At 39.8% G+C, this 24,671-nt stretch overlaps 1 protein-coding gene across 1 annotated transcript; it reads right to left on the reverse strand.

Annotated features, from left to right (window-relative positions):
• Window positions 1-12,917: 12,917 nt before the first annotated feature.
• On the reverse strand, window positions 12,918-22,986 carry Ubc6 (ubiquitin conjugating enzyme 6). The gene is made up of 3 exons (XM_017616693.1): window positions 22,528-22,986; window positions 14,280-14,565; window positions 12,918-14,204 (listed from the first exon to the last, which is right to left on the reverse strand). The coding sequence occupies exons 1-3, from the start codon at window positions 22,569-22,571 to the stop codon at window positions 14,079-14,081; spliced, it is 456 nt and encodes a 151-aa protein (XP_017472182.1). The 5' UTR covers window positions 22,572-22,986; the 3' UTR covers window positions 12,918-14,078.
• Window positions 22,987-24,671: the final 1,685 nt, after the last annotated feature.

Here is a 24,671-nt window from a genome sequence, read left to right on the forward strand (position 1 = left end):
AGGCGAATTTATACAAGGTGGTGTTACTGGCGAATTTAGATTTTCGCCGCGGTACTTCCTAATGTCAAGGTGATGTGTTTGTTGTAAACAAGGCGAATTTATATTACAACAAACACGCCATTTTGACATTAAGAAGTACCGCGGCGAAAATCTAAACTCGCCATCAACACCACCTTGTATAAATTCGCCTTGGTGGTGTTGATGGCGAATTTAGATTTTCGCCGCGGTACTTCTTAATGTCAAAATGACGTGTTTGTTGTAATATAAATTCGCCTTGTTTACAACAAACACATCACGTTGACATTAGGATGTACCGCGGCGAAAATATAAATTCGCCAGTAACACCACCTTGTATAAATTCGCCTTGAAGAAAAGTGTGTGCTATGACATGTCTAGACTTATTTGTCTCAGTTTCAGTTTTGCTATCGCAGAGAGTTTTTTCGGTGCGCGCATAGTTATATAAAAATATAAAATTTTATGCCAACCGGGGTTTCTCAGTGGATATATAATTCATGTGAATTATAATTTGAAAGTGTCTATTGAGCCAAGGAATGAGCAATGCAGTGTTTCCTTTTTGGTTGTTGTTGTTTCCAACAGGGTGGGTGTATGATGGGTTTTGGAACGAATTTCCGTCATCGCTTGTCAAATTTGGTTTGGAGACAAACCGGTTTCGGCGGTGTGCCATCTTCAGTGTCATTTTTCGTTCTGCAATGCAGTATACTTAAACCAGAACTTCTAGCAGACATTGACCTGGGTTTTTGCACGACTGTTCCTGTTTCATCATTTCTTTTTAGGAAATTCTTACCACCATATACATATGTATTATTTACACTAGTAACAATTTATGTAAATATGTATGTATTTTTTATGATTAATATCTCGCTCTAATTTTATCGATGACACTCCCACCCTACTCCTAAAAACCAAAACACTGATATTTCTTTTCCAAATTTCTTTGCAAGTTTTAAGAACATTTTTAAATTGTTAGTAGTGAAATTTTTACTTTTTAAATTTGAAGAAATGTTTGTTCTTCATGCGCTGGCGCCAACAAGACAAAATGGGTGAGAATCGTTGGACTACAGAAATTCAATGTAGGCTAAAGAGACAAAATTCCCTTAAATGCCGAAATGTATTTGTCGATATTCGTGGAGACCTCTTGATTCTGCCAAGTCGATGTAAAGTAAAGCGTGCAATGGTTTTGGTAAATGAGCCAACGGAGGTACCAAGGCGAATTTATACAAGGTGGTGTTGTCAGCTGATTTCTTCGCCTTACATGTATTTTGTTTTTGCTTTTACTGATTTGACAGCACACCCATCAAAAGCAAAAAGAAAATACATGTAAACTTTGGAGCGAATTGAGATTTGGCATAACACCCTCCAAACAAAATACATGAGCTTGTCGTTGTTGTAATCTAAATTCGCCAGTAACACCACCTTGTATAAATTCGCCTTGGGAGGTATTTAGCTATTGTCAAGCAAGAATGATAGAATACAAGATTGCGTCAATCGAGTTGAGAGCAACTGACCGTGACGTCAATAAATACCAGAATGAGAGAGCAAGACGAACTCGACAAGAAAAAGAGGAAGCATCGAACAAAACGCAGTGTTGCCAAATTTTGAAATTGAAAAAGCACCAAATTTTTATTGGTGTATTTTATAGACTTTATATGCATACATAATTTTATTGTAAGGATGCCGATTCAAATTAATAAAAATCAATGGTTCTTGCACAACGGTCGATTTCTTCTGGCATGATTGAAGGTGCTGCACATATTTCGTTGTCGCTTATGATTGTCACTGTTGCGTTGTTGCTTACCACATTTACGATTGCTATGAATTTTGCTTCCATTTTTTTAAGATTTTCTAATTTGGTGTCTTCAAACTAAAAACAAAAGCACCAAAAACGCGCCAAGCACCAAACTCAAAAATTTTCGCGTTTTGAATACCCACTAAATTTGGTGCGAAAAGCATGAAGTTGGCAACAGGGAATGTAAACAAAAGTATTTTATGACGTCAGCGATTAGGTGGATGCTGTCAAATCGACGAAGAGAGGGTTAGCGGTCCGCGAATGGCGCGACCTTTATTTTCTGGATCGTGATCGTCAAGGCGAATTTTTACAAGGTGGTGTTACTGGCGAATTTAGATTATCGCCGCGGTACTTCTCAATGTCAAAATGATGTGTTTGTTGTAATATGAATTCGCCTTGTTTACAACAAACACATCATGTTGACATTAGGAAGTACGCGGCGAAAATCTAAATTCGCTAGTAACACCACCTTGAATAAATTCGCCTTGGGTATTGTCCTCCACAAAACAATCCTGCTGGTGTCTCCGAATGAGACTTTGAGCCAATTTAGACGACGACTTTTCACCCTGCGTTTTTGGCACGTTCCCTTTTAAAAAAGTCTTCGAAAATCCTCGTGCATTTACGCGATGACTTTTTCTTTGCGGCATTTCTTGCGTATTTTTAACATTAACCGCCCTATTCCCACACCACTGACAAAACTCAGCGGCATACTACTGCCTTTACTACTGCGCCTAATACTATGCCGAAAATTTATTTTAAGCTGTCGTATGACAATTGTCAGTTTTATTGTTATGACCTACTGAGTAAGTGACAACAGCGAAACAATATTTATATTGTGTTTTAGGCGCAGTAATTGTGACAATAGTCATATGAAGAATTTTGTCAGTGTTGTGGGAATAGGGCGGTTAAACGTCAAATTTTCTTTGGTCAACTCCTTCGTACTAATTTACGAAGTACGAAAAAGTGAACTCAATAAAAGCGAAACGTCAAATAAACCCCTCGATTTCGCTCACCGTGCGTGCTTTCCTACCCCGCTGACTTCGCTACACTTCTTACCTACAAGCTCGACACGGATGACTTTCCACCCAGGGTGAAAAGTCATCGTGTAAATTGGCTCTATGACGCAATATAACATTGCCAAACCGCATCCATAGGCCCAATCATCACACGACTTAGTTAATGGCGCGATGTAATTGCACACTTAAAAGGTGTACACACGAGGCGAATGTTGGCTGGCGACCAACTTTGTGGTAAGCGATTAGTTGGAAGGCCGTTCAACCAAAAGTAGAATGCAAAGTTGAACAATGCAAACGCCTTTTTATGGCGAATATTTTTATATTTTTTTTATATTTTGATACTTTAAGTCATTTAATTTTTTTTCGTGCAACCGGCGTGAGTTGAACGCAAAAGTTGCCTGAAAAGTCGCCTCGTGCGAAAGACCCATTACGGCACTTCTCATTTGACGATGTAGATCACATTTCCTATCTCAGTCGTTCAGTAGCTGCGTGCTATTTTTATTCTTCCTGAGTTCGTGCGGCACGAATCGCCAATTGCGGCTGTGTAAGCCAGTGTTGAATATTCTCCCCAGAACATCAAAAGTGCGACATCAAAGAATTCGAATTACCATATTCGAAACAATCGAGCCATAACCGCGAAGGAAACGCAAGCTCCAAATTTTTTTATTTTCCGTTTTTTTTTAAANCCCATTACGGCACTTCTCATTTGACGATGTAGATCACATTTCCTATCTCAGTCGTTCAGTAGCTGCGTGCTATTTTTATTCTTCCTGAGTTCGTTCCTGAATCCCCAATTGCGGCTGTGTAAGCCAGTGTTGAATATTCTCCCCAGAACATCAAAAGTGCGACATCAAAGAATTCGAATTACCATATTCGAAACAATCGAGCCATAACCGCGAAGGAAACGCAAGCTCCAAATTTTTTTATTTTCCGTTTTTTTTTAAAATAAATATTGCATATTTTCCACAAACAAATAGCTTCTTCATATCCATCATCAGGCAAACAAATACAACAAAAAAAGCTGAAAGTGGACCATCCATTCTCGAGTTATGCGCCATCTGACGTACGCAAGTTTGGTATATACATAGAAATATTTAGTTTTAATAACAATCGGGGGTTATATTCGATGTAAATAAGCTTGTTTAAATTAAATAATTAAATCAAATTCGTTTTTGTTTTAAAATACCACCATTCACTATTATCACACCTTTTTATGGAATTTAGCTCCCATTTTAGGAAGTGTGATTGAATTCTTCCCCTTTTTCTCCTGCTTCCATAAACCATCGCTGTGGGTGGGGGTGCCAAATTTTAGAAAAAAGCTACTTACAAAACCTTTAATAATTGAATCACGGATTTTCATGATATAAAAAAGAAGGTGGTTCCATTTAAGGACATTCGTTGTTGTGGTTAACCATTTGTCTTTTAATAAAATTATGACATTTCATCAAATTCATGCTACCTGATCACTAGAAGAAATATTTTTTTTAAAGCAGAAGATTTTATCAGTACATTCAAAGATGTGGAATATGATGGACTTGAAAATTATACTACATAATTTCCAAAATAGGGTTGATGACTAGGTTTCCGAACGCATGAAGAAAGTGATCAAAATTATACTTCCATATCGTAGTTAAAAGTACAAAGTACGATACGCGGATCGTCGTTCTGCAAAACCGCGTGACTGACATTTTTGCCAAAAATTGGATTTGCTCACACAAGCTCTTGGCTCAAGCCTTATCCATTCGTCCTGAAATATACTAGCCAGAAATGTGATTGCTTTATAAAAAAGAGAACCATTTTGAAATATGAGTGTTTTTCCTCTCAAGAAAATAATTTATGCAACCTCACATAGGCAGTTTTGCATTTTGTTGATACGCGGTTTTGTACTTTATACGACGATATGTTAATTGTTTATCGGAGGGCGGGCTGTTCAAGCCGACTTCAGGTTTTTTATGTACATTAGAAACTTTAAGTTCAAAATTTGTGAAAGCTAATTTTTTGCAAAATCTGATGAGAAATTTAAAAGTAAATTTGAACCTAAATATAAAAAGATTTTAAGTATTTGGGAAGAACATTCTTTAGAATTAGATTTTAAGATCGCAAGATTGCATTCACAGCATAATACGCGCGTGGTTTTTATTATAAAATAAAAAGAACAATTACGATGAAGTCTCCTTGATTTGAAATATTATTACATTGGTATAAATATTGGAAGGAAAATACTCCGATTTATTGGTTTAATATTACCAAAGTGGCAAGGCCGATAATAATAATCACAATTTATGAAACTTCAAAAAATTTTATTAACCGTCAAAAGTTGTTTATTAAACTACATTCTTTTTTGTATCATGATGATTTTATTCAACTAACAATATTGTCCAATCAAGGTAGTCATTTTGTAATTATTAACAAATATACATTTGTCCCAACTATAAGTCTCAAGTAACTTTCAGACTTTCGTGAACTAGATATTTATTTCGCCATATCCAACTATGCCACTTGGCCACTATAATCAAATCTTGGTAATTATCACTAAACCTTTTTCTGGGTGTAGTATTAAGAAATATGTTGTGTTCATTCTATTTTGGACAGCGAGGGCAGATGGTAAATAGACTTGTATAAAACTACTTATTTTCTTTTATTTTAGGAAGGACAACTAGGGGCCGCCGTGCGGCCCCCAACTTTAACTTTTTCGAGTTCACGGATGTGAGCTCGATGACTTGTAAGCATAATATGACCAGCCGTACTTCTTTCGGAAGTACAGTACTTATTTTTTAGCTAATGTATGTTTTTATACTTCTGCTACCACCTTGTAGGAATTCAAATTATTAAACAATTTTAAATGACAAGAGGTCATTTTCGATCGATATTTGAAAAAGCATGTTTTCGTTACTAAACGAGGTTATTAAATAAAAATATTGAAAAAATTAAATAAAACTTCATTAATATAGCATATTTAAGAGCATATTTTGGTAATTTATCGAGCTTTTTATAGCGCTTATTTTCCATTTTTTCTGGCATATTTTTACCAGCCCCATTTATAATGTATAAGAAATCAAGTAAATCTTTTCGCCAACGCACAAAGTAGTATTTGCATAGTAAAACCGGTCAAAATTATTTGGTGTGTTTTTTTGCTAAGTAATGAAAGAAAACGCTCAACTTAATCATAATTAGTTACATTTATCTTAGCATAATTTTCGTGACATATTTATCCTACTTCAGAAAAATTCAAAAACGGCATTGATATTTCTATGGCATATTTAGATCGGCGAGTCCGGATATGTTCTCCTTTTTTCAGATTGGTTCTCATATACGAATAATTGCGAATTGTGTAGAACTCACAGTTTCCAAAATATTTATGTTTTCTCAATTAAAATCGAATAAATAACTTTAAAATATATTAAAAAAGAATGCGGTAAAGTGTGCTAAAGACCCATACGTTCTCGTCGAAGTTGAGTAGAGAGTGTTATTGTCCAGTTTCATAGTCCTTGTAATGATCTTTCGAGGGCACTGAAATTTGAGGATATATAATTCAGCAAATATCGGTACTTAGCTCCGACGAAAGCATTTGAGTATCGAGCGCACTTTTCCGCATTCCTTTTCTTATACTTTTAAGTTATTTTTACTGATAAAAAAACTAGCGGTGCATCGAGTTTTTCCACCAGACTAACAGATTATTAATTATGCCATCATAGAATCTCCGTATAACCAGCAGTTGAACATTTCAGCTTGGAATCCCTTTTGAAGGATCTTAAACTTCGAGTTTAAATAGCGCAGAAAGCAGACGTAGGCCAACGGATCCAAAATATATCCCTATAAAAGAATATTGCCTGACAAGGCTCGACAAGTAATCAAAATTAACGAAAGAAATTCAATCGTTAATGCTGAAGCTGTAGCATGCATTTAGGTGCTAGGTGTTTATAGTGAGCTGGCAATGGCATAAAACAACTTTTCCTTGATTTATTTTGTTTCGATGTTAACGATTGATGATTTATTTCGTTTCAACGTTAACGATTGAGTTTTGTTTCGTTAATTCAGCTCTGAAACGAAACGAAATTATTTTGATAAGTTATTTTTGCGCATCAACAAAACGAAATCGATTCATATAGTTTGTTGAGCATCTCTGGTTTAAAGAGAATATAAAAGTTCATCAATCTGAATTTTTAGCGGTTATATTATATATCTAAATACTCCTGTGTGCAACGTGAAGTGCTTGGTAACTGCGACGAATATTCTTTTCCATTGATTTACAAAGCCAGAATGCAGGGCCACACTTCAAGCTGGTAACGCTACTTCAGAAATAGGTTTTTCAACCTTTCGCCGGTTAAAAACATGGCGGCGTAGTACCAGGCTGACAGAAATTTTTTGGGTATGAAGTTTTATAGCTCATTAAATTTCAGTACAGAAAGTGAACGTTTGAAGTACCTAAAAATTCGCATTGATCTTTGTGCATTATTTTGGTTGGATACATTTCGCATTTTCACATACAAAAAATACGTATGTTCTAAAATACTCTTTTTCTTATATCGAAGAAAATGCACAACTTCGAAATGGCGCCTTATTATATCGAAATTAATTTGGCTATAAAAATGCCTTCCCAAAATTTTTCTAAAAATCTGATAATTATGATAGCAAATTTTTGAAGCTGGTTGAATTTTCGCTAATTTCGCATTTATTGGCAAATTTTACGTGGCAAAATTACTTGATTTGTTTATGAATTACGAATGAGCCGTAAACTATTGATGTTTTCTTTTCTCAAAATAAATTTTGGCCTTTTATGTGGGAACTTTTGCTTTGCGTTGTCCTGAAACCTGAGAATATGTTGGCGTTCTTCATATGAGAATGAAACAGAAAATATGCTACTCCATCAGAAGTTCATTTTTAGAACTTAATAACACTGATTTATTCACATGAACTGTAAGGGCCGGTTACTCAATGTCTGGTTAACACTTATCGCCGGTTAAACATAGTTATCGACGTTACTGACTCCCTGTTGTATGCATGGAGTCGAAGACGTCGACAACGATGTTTAACCGCAGATTAGTGTTAACCAGACATTGAGTAACCGGCGCTTAGTCTGTCTTCAAACACGGAAACTCGAGTTGCTTATTATCGGCGATTTCTCTTTTGCTGTTGCCCTTTGCAATCACACACAGAAACTCATTTGTACGCAATTGTTGTCGTTGTTGTTGTAGCGGCTACAACAACCCCGCCCGGGACGGTTGGTATCTCAGTCGTTGTCGTCAAGTTCCACTAACGGCAGCCCTAGGAAGCGTGCAGCTTCTGTAGGGTTGGTCCACAGGGACAAGGCCGTTAGGGTTGTCGGGTTTTCCGGGCATGCGAAGAGATGTTTCGAGTCATGTGAGGGTCTCTCCGCATGCCGGACACTCATTTGGCACATCCTCATTCAATCTACTCAGGTAGGAGTTTAACCTGCTGCAGTAGCCGGAGCGAAGTTGGGCTATTGTCGCTCGTGTCTCCCGAGGCAGATGAAGCTCCGCCTCGTCTATGTCCGGGGGCGGTATGCCTAGAACGGCATTCACAGGTCTAGAGTATACATAACTCGAGACTGACTCCCTGTGAATGCCGTTCAGGGCCATTCGGTAATCTGACGGGTCCAGAGGTTGCTTGATGAACCTCTGGACTTCGTCCGTCAGTTCATATAGATGCCTCCTGACGTGCCTAGGCGAGGGCTCCTCTGCAAGCAGCTGTCTGCTTGGGTGGCCACTTCTGTGGCTCCCGATCAGGAACTGCTTGCAGAGCATTATGTTGTGCTCCTTTACGGGGCGCATTTGCGCCTCGCCGTGGAGATGGTGTTCGGGCGACAGTCTGTAGCTTCGTCAACTGCGTCCTACTAGTCCCCGGGGACTACACTGGCGCTGCGTAGTTCAAAACCGGCCGGCCTATTGCCTTGTATGTTGCCAGCAACGTTTCTTTGTCTTTGCCCCAAGTACTGCCGGCTAGCGACTTGAGGACCTTGTTGCGGCTCTGTACTTTATTGACAATAGCGGTTGAGTGCGCAGAGAAGGAGAGCAGGCTGTCGAATGTTACTCCGAGTACATTTGGGGGTTATTCACCGTCGGAATTGGTGTCATCGACGTGAATTCCCAGCGGTAGCCTGACCTCCTTCGTCCAGGTTGTGAACAGGGTCGCGGAGGATTTCGTAGGGGAGAGGGCTAGACACTTTGCAGTGAAGAAGCGAGAAAGTTCGGAGAGATAGCCGTTTACTTTCGAACACAGGTCATCAATTCCATTCCCAGTCGCCATGATCGAGCAATCGTCGGCATAGGAGACAATCGAGACTCCCTCTGGTGGTTGAGGGAGCTTTGAAATATAAAAGTTAAACAGTAGCGGGGAAAGGACACCACCCTGAGGAACCCCCTGTTTTATTTTTCGCTGCTTACTCGTTTTGTCTCTAAACATTACCGACGAATGTCGACCACTTAGATAATTTGCCGACCACCGTTTGAGCCTCTGTGGGAGAGAGGAGGCCTCTATATCTTCTAGTAGCGTGGAATGGCAGACGGTGTCAAACGCCTTTGACAAGTCCAACGCTACTAGAATCGTTCTCTCACAGGGACGGTTACGGTTAAGGCCACGAGTTATCTGAGTGTTTATGGCGTTAAGTGCTGTTGTTGTACTGTGCACTTTACGGAAACCATGCTGATGCTTCGCTGGGGTCAGGTGGTTTGTGAAGTACGGGAGTAGCAAGGCCTCGAGTGTCTTCGCTACCGGGGAAAGGAGTGTAATCGGACGATACGAATCTCCTTTGTTGGCAGGTTTCCCCGGTTTGAGCAGTGGGACCACTCTCCCCACCTTCCAGATGTCTGGGATGATGAGAGTGGCCATTGACAAGTTGAGGACCTCCGTTAGGTACGCTACCCCCGCAGGACCCAAATTTTTCAGCATCAGCATGCATATTCCGTCGGGACCCATGGCTTTGGAGGCTTTCGCCTTCCCGATGGCCACCTGAACTTCACCGCAAGTGAAAGCAAGGGGGGCACAAGTTGTTGGCAGTTTGTGCAGCCTTCTGGTCACTCGACGCTTGGCTTTGTCCACCGGGGGATGCAGTATGAACTACCGACTAAAATAGCTCGCGCATCGCTCCGGGTCCGACGAAGGAAATTTCGACTCTATCGTCGTGCTTCGTCGGATTGGACAGTGACCTCACGGTTGACCAAAGCTTGCTCACACCAGAGGTGAAGTTACAGGTCTTCAGATGCTCCTCCCACTTCTTCCGCTTATGTACGTTTACTAGTTGCCGAATCTCCGCGTTGAGATCCCTGATACGGGGATCTCCGGGATCGGCCTGACGAAGGCTATCACGCTCATCAGCTAGAACAGCCGCTTCGGCAGGGAAGTTTGGACGTGGGTCCGATATACATCCTGCCGGTATGAAGCGAGCTGCAGCAGCAGTGATAGCCCTGCGGAACTTACGTTCACCGAGATGGACGTCGGTTGGTGTGGGGAGCGCTGCGAAGGTGTTTTCGGTAAACTCCGCGTAACCTTTCCAATCAGCTTTAGAAAAGTTGATATAGGTCCGGTGTTTGGCGGAGGCAAAGTCGGTTGGTTTATCAATCGAGATGACTATGGGTAGATGGTCTGATGCTAGAGTCAGCATAGGTCGCCACGTTATGCTGTTTATCAGACCAGCGCTGACTATTGTGATGTCTGGCGAGCTACTGCAGTTACCCATAATCCTGGTGGGTGCGTCGTCGTTCATTGTGCAGAATGTCGAATCGTCTATCTGCTCAGCCAAGTCTGTTCCCCTACGATCGTTTGACAGGCTTGAGTGCCAAAGATCGTGGTGCGCATTAAAGTCACCTACTACCATACGGTTTTCACCTCTGAGGAGCGCACCTATATCAGGGTGATATCCTGCCGGGCAGCAGGTGACAGGGGGTATGTATATGTTAAATATTTCGAGCTCGACATCGCCTGACCGGATAGCGATGCCCTGACATTCTAGGGTGGTATCCCTGCGGTCGATGTCTGCTTCGATAAGACGATACTGCACGGTGTGGTGCGTGATGAACGCTAAGCCACCACCATTATCTCGCTCGCGATCTCGACGGTGCACGTTGTACCCGGCGCAATTCAACAAAGTTGAATTGCTGTGCAACTTCGTCTCTTGGACCGCAGCTATCAATATACCATGCCGACACATGAAGACGGTTATCTCCTCAATCTTGCTCTGTAGCCCGTTGCAGTTAAATTGAAGGAGCTTCATGTGGGAGACGTGTCGTGATGTGAGGTGTAAGGGATGCGTGTGTTCTTACCGCCGTTGGCTGTGTGCGCTGCTGTGTTGGTTGCCGCCCTGTGGTGGTGGCGGGAGGCGTCGCAGTTGAGGTCTGTGACCGAGCAGCGCAACACGGGCCCTCGAAGTTCCCAGTCCAATCTCGCGTGGTACGCAGACCTGAGCATGCCCTAAAGTGGCACCAGCCAAGGCAGGTGTTGCACTTGACTGATGTCACATTACGGAATATCCTGGTCTGACATACCGTGCAGATTGTAGGGGGAACCAGGAGTTGTTGGCGGCGGCGTGTGGGTAGTGGTGCGGTTGNGACTGTGTAAGGCTGCTCGGGTGGACTGAGGTTAGCCGTGGACGCTGCTCTGTTTGAGCAACAGGGGGCCACGTACGACGTGGTCCACTGTCGATGTGTCCGTAGTCCTGAGCAGACTCTAAGGTGACTCCACCCCTCGCAGGCATTACACTTGACTAAGGTGGAGTTGTGGTGTAGTCGTCTCCGGCATACACAGCAGGTGTAGAATTCTGGCCCTGGGTTTGACTCGATGCCAGCCCTGAGTAAAAGAATACGTAGTGAATGTAGCCCTATGGGCGAACAACTTCTGAGATACTTCGCTGATCTAAACGGGGTTAGATCGCCGAAACAACAGCCCTTGGTCGGGTAAAACCCAAGTCATTCCGGTACGTAGAACCGGCTGTCGTGGGAATGTACGCAATTGTTGTTGTCAGCTGTGAACCGCCAACTTGAAATACTCAGACGAACGAGAGCACAAAGCGTGTTTCCCGAGTACGGGCGACTCGGTACCCGTCCCCTTTTCTCGTCGCTCTCTCCCCTAGAAACTTTGAGTTTCCGCAACAAAAGTTTTCGTGTCTGAACATCGACTAATGGCCTTATTCATAAAAGATTAAGGGCCGGTTACTCAATGTCTGGTTATAACTAATCTGCGGTTAAACATCGTTATCGACGTTACCGACTCCCTGTTATATGCATGGAGTCGAAGACGTCGATAACGATGTTTAACCGCAGATTAGTGTTAACCAGACATTGAGTTGTTGTTGTTGTAACAGCATACAAACTCCCCAAAGACTTTTTGGGGAGTGTTGCTGGAGTGACAGTCCTTGGCCAGATATAAATCTGGGTCGTTCCGGTTACGTAGACCCGACTGTCGTGGGAACGACCAGACATTGAGTCACCGGGCCTGTTGTATGCATGGAGTCGAAGACGCCGATAACGATATTTAACCGCAGATTAGTGTTAACCGGACATTGAGTAACCGGCCCTAAGTAGCTTTAAAAAAGGTTCATAAACTGAAAAATGTATGAAAACGAACACGACGCCCTGTGAAAAGGCTGAGAAAAGAACATCAAAATTTAACAGCGCTAACTCAGGGCTGAATAAGTGGAGCTTTTTTTCGAGACAAGAAAACGCCATATGGTAATGTGAAAATGCTTTATAAAATACTTTTTCTGTTAAGGATTTTCAAATCGCTAAAAGGAAAGCCCCGAAAATTATGCTATGTAAAAAACTAATGTTACTTTTTTCAATGGCAAATTTAACCTTATTTGACAAGTGGACCCAAGGCGCTGCCCCCACCCCAAATTCAAAAAATGGATTTTCTTGTAAATTTTTGGACTTTTGGTGACTAATGGTCACTCGCGTTATGATCGAACATTTCTAACTCCAACGCGAGTTACAAATGGTAATTAATAAATGCTTTGTTTTAATTTTTTTGGTTTCTTAACTTTACGTAGCAAAAGCAACGCGAGTGGTGCTGGAATATCCCATATGCCAGTCGAATTTAGAAACCTACCATGAGCTTCCAAAAAGTTTATTTCTGCATTTGGGTACTGAAATAAGATACCAATTTTATTATTACACTGTAATTCTTATATGTAAAGTATTTGCTTCAGAATTGTTTTATGCTGTTGTTGTTTAATGGTGATTGCTTAAACATAGTAACATATTTTATGCTGTTTTATTGTATCATCATGTAGCATACTCATATACACCACAATATAATTTTCACACGCACAAAAGTAGTTAAAAAATGAAACGCTTATCCATAGCTGAAGTGAATTTTAATAAAGCAATTTTAATAAAATTAATACGAACATCTACTTAATTTTGCCTCTGGTAAATTTTTCCTTCGTCACAATTACAATGAGTGCAGGAAAAGAACTACAATTTCTTCTTAATAATATTGACACTGGTTTATTGTAGTGTTTTTTATGTTAGTACCGCTCTTATGGCGCACTATTTGGTGAGATGTTTCATCAAATACTGAGCACCCAAATCAATGTTAGTCAAAACAAACACGGTAAGATATAAGAGGAACCAGGGAAGATTTTTGATAGCAGCCAAATAATTGTACGCTGCTAGTCTTAAATAGAAAAGGGCGTAATGAGTATTTTTGCCCAGTTTTAATTTAAAGCGATGATGATTAAAAATTCTGAATTTTCACTCAAAAACTACGATGCAGTGAGTTCTCTTTAAGGTACATACACATATTAATGAATTTATATTTTTGTTAATATTTTGCGTCTACAAATTTTGATTAAGTCTGAAGATGTAAAGCGCAAGAAATATAGTTTTGTTGAACTGCAGTATTGATATAACATTGACTTAATAACAACAACTGGTAATGTCAGTCGGACTTGAAAGTCACGCATAGCGATTACATTGCTACATTTTAAGGTCCTTGCGTCGCGCTTGCATCTAATGTCAGGGTTTGTCTGCCATGAGTGCAATTACTTCTTACTTTCTTTAATTCTGTTCTTTATTGAATTTGTTAGCAGCACAACTTACACGACTGAAAAATATGAGCGATTGTGTATCATTTTACGTATTGTATATTATGTATTATATATGTATATGTATTTGAAGTTTTAATATTTTAATTATCTCCATTCTTCGAATTTTATTTTAATAAAACATTGCAGATTCTGTAGTTGCAGTTCCCGTTCCCCCTACAGTTGATTTGCGTGGTGTTGCTCCTGTGGCGGATGGCTAGTCGATGAAACTTTGCTCAACGCAAGCTTTCACTCGCTTCTCATATTCCCGACGATTTTCTTTATAGAGCTGAGCAGCCGTTGAATTAGCTGGTGAATTGGGATTTGGATCACTCAATAGAGACTAAAACAAAATTGTTACATATTTAATTAATAGCACATTTTAAAAATGTATGTGGATCATTGTTGTGTTACCCACCTGTATGGATGTTAAAATAGCTGAGACATCGTATGTGGGGCTCCATCTATTTTGTAAGATGTCCAAACAAATACCTCCGTCTGCATAAACATTTGGATGAAAAACTTTCGATACAAATCTAACCGTAGGCGGTTTATTTGGATACTCTTCCGTAAATTCTATAGTTAATTTGAAGGTACCATCTTCGAAAGGGGTGTCATGTGGACCAAAAATCACAGCATTCCAAATCATAATATTGTTATCTGTTGGCGCTCCAGAAACTCCAGTTGGTGGATCTTCTTGAAGTCTGCAATTAAGAAAAGAAAAAGATTTACTTGGTTTAGTTACGAAGTCTACATATCGAGCCCTAACCGCCAAAATAACGTAAGCGACATTTTTTCCAAATTTTCTTTTTGATGCAGAAATATTCCTAGAGCATCTAGATACATTTCTGCATCAAAAAGAAAATTTTGAAAAAAATGTCGCTTACGTTATTTTGGCGGTTAGGGCTCGATATGTTCATATGAATATTGTATGCACATTAGACCGTTCCTTTTTCCACTTTTTTTTAAATATACAGTTTGTTGGGCGGAGAGATAATACAAACGGAATGGCAACAACGCAAATTTGTGTTAAATATTTTCCAATTGAATATGAAATAACACAAATTTGCTTCATTTTATTTCTTGTTGAGCAATAAGACCAGTTGTTAAACTTTAGAACTGAGTAATAAAGAAAAATAGTGCACATGGCTCATTCCATGGGGCCGGGTGTGACATTTCTCATTAAGGCGTAATTCTTTAACTCTAATATAAAATTCTTTAAAACGAGTATTTTCTAATAGGTTTCCGAGGTATACACAATGCCTAGAAAAAAATTCAAAAACAATTTAATCCGAACGAGTTATATGAATTTTAGTTGTTGTTGTTGTAGAGGCTACCAGGCCCCGCTCGGGTCGGCTCATCCGTTGTTGTTATTGTAGCGGCACTACTCACTCGGTTCATCCGTCAACGTTGTCGTCTGTTTTAGCTACGGGGAGGCCCAGAAAGTGTGCGACTTCAACAGGGTCTGTCCATAAGAACAGGGGCGTCAGCTGGGTGGGATTCTCAGGGCATGTGAAGAGGTGGCGACTCTCCACATGCCGGGCATTGGTTGGGCACATCCTCATTAATTCTGCTCAGGTATGAGTTTAGCCTGCTGTAATAGCCAGAGCGAAGTTGGGCTATTGTGGTGCGGGTCTCCCGAGGCAGACAAAGTTCTGCCCGTCCACGTCAGGTGGTTGTGTGCCTAGAACGGCATTATCAGGGCGGCAGTCTACATAACTCGAGACTGATTCCCTGTAAATGCCGTTCAGGGCCTGTCGGTAGACTGACGGGTCCAGAGGTTGTTGTAGAGATACCTCCTGACGTGCTTTGACGAGGGCTCTTCTGCAAGTAGCTGTTTGCTGGGATGACCACGTCTGTGGCTCCCCACAAGGAACTGTTTGCAAAGCATTGTGTTATGCTCCTTGACTGGGAGCATCTGGGCCTCTTCGTGTACGTGGTGTTGGGACGTCATCAGGAGGCATCCGGTCGCTTTCGTAGTGCCGTATTCTGGCAAGTCTGTAGCTTCATCCACTGCGTCCTGCTATTCCCAGGCAACCACACGGACTCTGCATAGTTTAGAACCGGCCGGCCAATCGCCTTGTTGTGTTGCCAACAACGTTTCTTTATCTTTGCCCCAAGTGCTGCCGGCCAGCGACTTGAGGACATTGTTGGGGCTCCGTACTTTGTTGACAATTGCGGTTGTATGCGCCGAGAAGAGAGCAGACTGTCGAAGATAACACCGAGGATTTTCGGGTTATTCACCGTCGGTATTGTTACGCCATAAACGTGAATACCCAGTTGCAGTCTGACCTCCTTGGTCCAGGTGGTGAATAGGGTTGCCGAGGATTTCGCAGGGGATAGGGCAAGGCTCATTGCAGTGAAGAAGCGAGAAAGTTCGGCGAGATAACCGTTTACTTTCGAGCACAAGTCATCCAATCCATTCCCAGACGCCATGATCAAACAATCGCCAGCATAAGAGACAATATTGACATCCTCTGGTGGTTGAGGGAGCTTTGAGACATTATTATTAAACACTAATGGGGACAGGACACAACCCTGCGGTACCCCCTGTTTAATTATTCGTAGCTTGCTGGTTTTGTCTCTAAAAATTACTGACGAGTGTCGACCACTCAAGGTAATTTGCCGACCACCGATTGAGTTCCTGTGGGAGTGAGGAGGCTTCTATGTCTTCTAGCAGCGTTGAATGACCGAAAGTGTCCAACGCCTTGGACGGGTCCAACGCTACTAGAATAGTTCTCTCACAGGGGCGGTTTCATTTAGGGCCACTAGTTTTCTGAGTGTTTATGGCGTTAAGTGCTGTACACTTTACGGAACCCATGCTGATGCTTCGCTGGGGTCAGGCGGTTCGTGAAATACGGGAGTAGCAAGGCAAGGGGAAAAGGAGGGTTATCGGGCGATAAGACTCTCCTTTGTTGGCTGGTTTACCCAGTTTGGACAGTGGTACCACACTCCCCATCTTCCAGGTGTCTGGAATGACGAGAGCGGCCATTGACAAATTGAGGACCTCCGTTAGGTACGCTACTCCCGCAGGACCCAAATTTTTCAGCATCAGCATGCATATTCCGTCGGGTCCAATGGCGTTAGAGGTTTTCGACTTCCCGATGGCTACCCTTACCTCACCGCTGGTGAAAACAAGAGACGCACTGAGTTTTGGCATTTTGTGCAGCCTTCTAGTCTCTCGACGATAGGCTTTATCCACCGGAGAATGCAGAATGAGCTGCCGGCTAAAATAGCTCGCGCATCGCTGCGGGTCCGAAGAAGCGTGGTCACCAAAGTATATTTCAACTCTGTCGTCACGCTTCGCCGGGTTAGACAATGACCTCACGGTTGACCAAAGCTTACTCACACCAGAGGCGAAGTTGAGGGTCTTCAGATGCTTTTGCCATTTCTTCCGCTTATGTACGTTCACAAGTTGCCGAATCTCCGAATTGATATCCCTGATACGGGGATTTGCGGTTGTCACGCTCATCGGCTAGAACAGCCGCATCCTGCTGGGATGAAGCAGCTGCCGCTGCAGTGACAACCCAGCGGAATTTACGTTCACCTACCTGAACGTCGGTTGAAATGGGTAGTGCAGTGAAGGCGCTTTCAGTAACATCCGCGATGCCTTTCCAGTCAGCTTTGGAAAAGTTGACATAGGTCCGGTAGTCCGCGGAAGCAATCAGCAGGTTTATCAATCGAGATGACTATGGGCAGATGGTCTGATGCTAGGGTCTGCATAGGTCGCCATGACACGCTGTTTATCAGACCAGCGCTGACAATTGTTAGATCTGGCAATCTGTAGCAGCTGCCCATNAATCTGCAGCAGCTGCCCATAATCCTGGTGGGTGTGTTGTCGTTCATTGTCTAGAATGTCGAACCGTCTATCTGCTCAGCCAGATGTATTCCCATACGATCATTTGACAGGCTTGAGTGGCAAAGATCGTGGTACGCGTTAAAGTCCCCAACAACCATACGGTTTTCACCTCTGAGTAGCGCACCAATTTTAGGGTGATATCCTGTCGGGCAGCTAGTGGCAGGGGGTGTATATACGTTAAATATTTCGAGCTCAACATCGCCAGACCGGATAACAATACCCTGACATTCTAGGATGATATCCCTGCGGCCGATGTCTGCTTCGATAAGACGATACTGCACGGTGTGGTGTGTGATGAACGCTAAGCCTCCACCATTGTCTCGCTCGGGAGCTCGACGGTGAACGTTGTATCCGGCGCAATTGAACAAGGTTGAATTGCCGTGCAACTTCGTCTCTTGGACCGCAGCTATTAATATTCCATGCCTTGTGTTGGGGTGTGAATGTGTTGTTTCTGTGCTGCACGAAGAGGAATTGTAGGCCTTAAAAATTACGTATAACAATCTATTGGTAGATTTCGATTGTACTGTTACTCGGTAGGGTCGACAACCCACCTGAAAAGTTTTGTTACATGTACATAAACTAGAACACACTGCCTGTTAAAAAGCTCCCAGTCCGAAAAGTAGTAATACATTACATGCTTGATAAATAGTAGAATGTATTTCTTATGAGTTCTCGATTATATTACTGCTAACTATGTAATCCGCATTCTAATGTATTTCAAACAGTTCCAAAAATTTCATAATAAAACATATTCATTTCTCGATACTAGGTAATTGAATGCCCCATTTTTCTTATGACATCGCCCTGGGGAAAAAAATGCATTTTTGAATGTGGAAAGGGTTGTTTTACTGATTATTTTTTCGATTACTATACATTACATTTTCCCACTGGGAAGTCAGAAAAATAATAAGGTTGTCTGTGAAGCAATAAATAAATAGGATTAGTGGAAATATGTGTTTCTTTATTTTATGTTATTGAAAGTACGATTCCTGTATTCACCTAAGTACAAACGATTTTTTTTTTGCTCGACAAACAAATTTGAGCGTACGGGTTTTCCACCCACCACTTTTTGTCTTTGTACGGATTTTAGACTCTAAATGTCTGGCAGCCCAGATTAATGGCTATATGGTTTAAATAAATAAGTTTAAATATGGGATGTGTATACAGATTAATTGATTAAATCTTTTGCCTTTCAAGCGCTTATTTAAATAATTAGTATGGAAATGCATCCTGTACTTAAAAAATAGCTTTTTAACATTTATTGGAAGGTCTATTTCGTGGCAGTGGGAAAAATTTTAGAAATAAACAATATTGCATGCAAATAATAACTGGCCAAATTGCCCCAAAATATATGTAAATACTTCCAAAGAAGCAACACATAAAACGTTCAACGCATAAAGGCAACATTGGGAAATATATGGCAGCCGAATGTCAGAAAATTAACAGAGAATGCTGCCTTATTACTTCACCTGTTTATTGAGCCATGCTTTTAACCGAGTTCAAAAAAAGGAGGTTATTAATTTTTTTTTTGTTATGTATGTTACGGCATAACTTTGGACCGCATTAGCCGATTACCATAATTCTTGTAAAGGAAAGGTGTTACCTCACAGGTAGTCCCATACTAATTTGGTTTAAATCCGATCATTGGATCATGAAGAAATTAACTATAATCTTAAATTTTTATATGAGAAATGAAGTTGGTTTTGTTTTTTACTTAAAAATTACTTGTTAATTTAACTAGTTAAATCGGGCCAATTTGAACGTAATAATACAATGTGCTCACAAAACTTATTTTATCATTAAATAGTACAAATATTCTTCTTTCCAAAGCCATATAAAAGCTAAAAATTGGTTAAAAAATAACCGATCAAAAAATTGTCGAAAATAGTATTTTAAAAATAAGTTTAGAATTTGGGGGTGTTAAAAAAATTGTGAAAACAGTTTCGTGAATTGCTCGGCCAGCTTTATGACCTTTACTAGGTCACTTCAAAAGTTCGTGAAATTTGTATATTTTGTAACGCGGTGTTATTAAGGATGCTGCAAGATGAAGAAATAGAATTGGCAGACTTAGATATAGTCATATGGAAGCATTTTTTTAAATTTAATTCTAATTTATTACTGACTCCACCTAACAAGATTGTTTAAATCATGCTGTAGCTTAACGATGTCCGACGCGAAAGTTATCTTGGGGAAGCGTTTAAGATCGTCGGCATATAATAAAAAAATTATAATATTTAAAGTACTACCCAATATCGTTAATAAAACGAATAAACAAGAAGGGGCCCAGGACGCTGCCGTGCGGAACACCCGCCGAAGAGTTTAAGATCGTCAGCACATAATCTAAAATTTGAATATTTAAAGCACGATCCAATATCGTTGATAAAGAGAACAAACAAGAGGGACGCCGCCCTACGGAACACATGAAGTGACAAAAAATTGATTAGATTTACAGTACTCGATTCTCACGAATATATTCTATTGGAAAGATAAGATTTTAACCAGGAAAAAAAATCGAGTGAAAGCCAATTTTCTTCAATTAGCGAACTAAAAGTGAGTGCGAGACTCTGTCAAAAGCATTCGAGAAATCAGTGTAGATGGTTTCGGCTTAAAATCCACTTTTAAACGCTGAAACATAAAATTCAGAGAAAGTCGCTAAATTAGTAACTGTGGAGCGGCCGCTCACGAAACCATATTGATTGGGCTTCTACTAAGCGCTTAATAACAAAAGAAAGTTTTTTAATCACCTTTTCAAAGAGTTTCAAACAAATCGTTTTTTTAGAAATAGGCTCATAGTTTATAACATCATTCTTACTACCCGATTTATATACTGGAGTGATAGAGGCGATCTTCCACCGTTTGATAAACATACCAGTATAAAGAAAGATTGAAAATCAACCTGGGAAATATGTATGTATAATAGACCATTCATTTTTCATTTATTTGCAAAATCATTAGTACATTAAGATCTGCGATCTTTNATAAAGAAAGATTGAAAATCAACCTGGGAAATATGTATGTATAATAGACCATTAATTTTTCATTTATTTGCAAAATCATTAGTACATTAAGATCTGCGATCTTTTATAGTACAACAAATAAAAGGTAAAACCAGAAAGATAAAGGAAGGTAATAATAGTTAGTAAGACTAAAACTTATAATAAAGTAAATCTAAAAATCACAATAAAAAGTACAGACAATTACAGCAATACACTGGTTATACATATTAACTTGAGATTTGTTATTCAGATAGCAAAACACATAATTATAAAACGTAAATTTATTTTAAAGAATGTACGCATACAGAACATCCTTAAAGTTGATTTTATTTAGACTATTGCGAGTTGCCATTGGAATAGAGTTCCATGTACGAATAGCATTGACAAAGAATAGCCGTGCGGAGGTTTGATAATTATAATTTGATACTATCAAATTATTAATTCGAGCTGATTTAGGGAAAATGACCTTGTCATATAGATAACCAGGCTGCTTGTACATAATAAGTCGATAGAGGAAGATGTAGTTTCTTGCTTTCAGATAATCAAATATTTCAGTCTAATAATCGCGATCTCCAACCAGAGATATGGTCAAATTTAGCTATCCCGAATACATGTCGTGTAACATTGTTGAATGCTACAGCTATTTTATGAGCAGATAGGGAACCCATTTTATTGTAAACTGTATGTATGTATGTAAAGTATGTATGACCAAAATCAATAAAAAAATTCGTATTATGCATTTATTAATAAATTAGTTTTGAAATATGCCCTTTTTCTGAATTTCGAAGTGGGTTCTGCGCAAAAGTACTGAGGATGGCGTAGCCAGAGTTTGACTGATGAGGGTAATTTTTTCTAAGCGCGGTCGAAGGCGCTAACGCGGAAAGGTGTTCTGCGCAAAAATAGTGTGGATGGCGTATCCCGAGTTTACATTTGCTATGGCAAGTGGCAATTTTACCCCATTTTCAAACGAGGCCCCCCGAGGGCTATGCAGGAGTCCGAGAGGGGAAGGGTGACTTCTTAAAGTTTGGACTGTGCTCTTTGTAATGCCTGGGGTTTAAGGTGCCACAGCCCCTCTGCCTCTGCTCCACCAAATACCCATTATACAAAGAACCGAACATTTCCCGCAGCTTTTACGCGACGGCGACGACATGTATGTTTTAGAAACTGTTTGATTTGAGCTCATAAAACCTGAAAAATGTTTTCACCTGGAATGTGGGGTGAATGCAAGGTGTCTTGCAAGTCTTTGTACCCTCAAGTGGGGATGTGTGCTTAGTATACTAAAGGAGGAAGTAACAATACGGAAGAGAAAGCTGCATATCTGCAATCAATAAATGGCTCTAGCGAATAGGTTCCTCAATCACAATTATAAATGAATATTCTTGAATTGGATTACAATACATTGTCTTTTTGTCAGGAATATACATAGTTTAACTAACTACCGTTGCTCTAAGAGCTTGAGATTCGAACTAATATTCGTGAAGGCTGAAATAAAATTTAAAAAAAAACATACATACCTAACTGAAAGCACAATGCCAAAGCCAACATTTCTGTGACCAAGTGAAACGTAAAAAGAATAAAAATGTGTTTGCGTTTTGGTTTGCACCGAGACGGGTACATAATAATAAAGCAAACGTTAAAAATGTGTAAAGAAAAAGATCACACGTAATTATTTCTTCGGGTCTCTTGTAACCGATTTCTTCTGCGTATTTTCATAAATCATTTTTCATTCGTGCTTTTCGGTGTGAAATTGGGCAGAGCCCCACTGCACCCCCTTACAAAGGTCTTCGTAGTTTATTTTCAACATTACTTACCTTTTAAAATCTCTCATAAGACGCCTGCGTGCGGGTGTTGACATTTTCCTTCTATAGTAATAGCGTTTTTACGCTTTATTAACAACAAAATTAACAATTTTTACAAATTTTAACTGGGCAGCGAAATTTTTTCCTTATTACACGAACACAACTTGAAATCGTTTCGTTTTACTTTCTACAATTCTTCTTTGCCTCTGCTTTTTCCACTTATGTGTTACCACTGTTTTCTTTGATTCTTGTTCACAAGGCTAGTTCACTTATAGTATACGTTATTATTATTGTCCTTCCACTACGTTCTTCGATTATTGGCCAATGTTATTTTTATTTCCACGATGTTTTTCCTTGCTCGTTAAATTTCACAAAATTTAAACAAAATATATTGACAAATTAGAAGCACCAGCATAAACAACGCAGAACACACCAACCAAGCACTGACACTTCATCAAACGACGGCAACGCCATTCGCTTCAGCGGTGCCAGATGTGCCAATTTCGCCATTTCGAGGATTTCCGAAACCTCCTGGCACGGTTGCCAAACACTTGAAAAAAATGTTACCAAAAAATTAGAAAAATATTACCAAAAAGTTACCAGAAGTATTAAAAGCCTTTTTTCTTTTGACATACACAATGGGCGTTATGCAGCGATTTTGCTGCATTTCAAATGCAACATTTGGCACTTTTGAACAAATGTTTTCGAAGAGCGTTCATGCTATCGCATTTAGCAAATGTACATTTACGCGAGTTCGAAATCATATGCTTTTGACAAACAGCCGTTTTCCAGTCGCTTATTCAGATCCGTATCTATTACGATCAATTCTCACGCAGAAGATAATGTGCAAAAAACCCTACCGAAAAGCAAAAAATTAATTTTAAACTGAAAATTCAATACAAAAACTGGAATTACTTTAACCATAACCGAACATTTGTTTGTGTATATATTCATTTGTCGGTGCTGTCAATTAAAATTTCCTCACTTAATTAGGAAACGAAACAGAGTTGATCACAAATTGATCCAGATTTCTATCAGCATCACATCGATGTTGAATGTGCGTAACTTTTCTTTNTATTACCAAAAAGTTACCAGAAGTATTAAAAGCCTTTTTTCTTTTGACATACACAATGGGCGTTATGCAGCGATTTTGCTGCATTTCAAATGCAACATTTGGCACTTTTGAACAAATGTTTTCGAAGAGCGTTCATGCTATCGCATTTAGCAAATGTACATTTACGCGANCATTACCAAAAAGTTACCAGAAGTATTAAAAGCCTTTTTTCTTTTGACATACACAATGGGCGTTATGCAGCGATTTTGCTGCATTTCAAATGCATCATTTGGCACTTTTGAACAAATGTTTTCGAAGAGCGTTCATGCTATCGCATTTAGCAAATGTACATTTACGCGAGTTCGAAATCGTATGCTTTTGACAAACAGCCGTTTTCCAGTCGCTTATTCAGATCCGTATCTATTACGATCAATTCTCACGCAGAAGATAATGTGCAAAAAACCCTACCGAAAAGCAAAAAATTAATTTTAAACTGAAAATTCAATACAAAAACTGGAATTGCTTTAACCATAACCGAACATTTGTTTGTGTATATATTCATTTGTCGGTGCTGTCAATTAAAATTTCCTCACTTAATTAGGAAACGAAACAGAGTTGATCACAAATTGATCCAGATTTCTATCAGCATCACATCGATGTTGAATGTGCGTAACTTTTCTTTATCCAAATTATGTAAAATAAGGGTATTCATCAAACCTTATAAATGCATTGTAAACCGTATAAACTTATAGTTGTGTAAAACTTATAAAAGAACATTCAAAATTTGTATGGAAACTCGTTTACACATTTCTGATAAATCCAGCGTTTTCACTGAATGAACTTGATAAACTGAAGCCAATGCAACTCTGTCGCAATTCTAGCTATGTTTTCTTGGGCAATAATCGGGGTCCGCATAAAAATTTTGCACGCAAATTCAACAACAACGATGTGACCCTAATAGAGATCTGGTTCAAATATTATGCGTTCTGTTTATTTTGCGTGTGTCAAATGATTCATACACAAACAGACATTCTACCATTGTTTCTTTTACCTAATTTCAAATAAATAGCCCTTATGTTATATGTATATTTATTTAAATAGA

Source organism: Rhagoletis zephyria, unplaced genomic scaffold (assembly GCF_001687245.7).
Source record: "Rhagoletis zephyria isolate East Lansing unplaced genomic scaffold, Rhagoletis_zephyria_1.1 Rzeph_scaffold_01253, whole genome shotgun sequence".
NCBI classification, from domain to species: Eukaryota; Metazoa; Arthropoda; class Insecta; order Diptera; family Tephritidae; genus Rhagoletis; species Rhagoletis zephyria.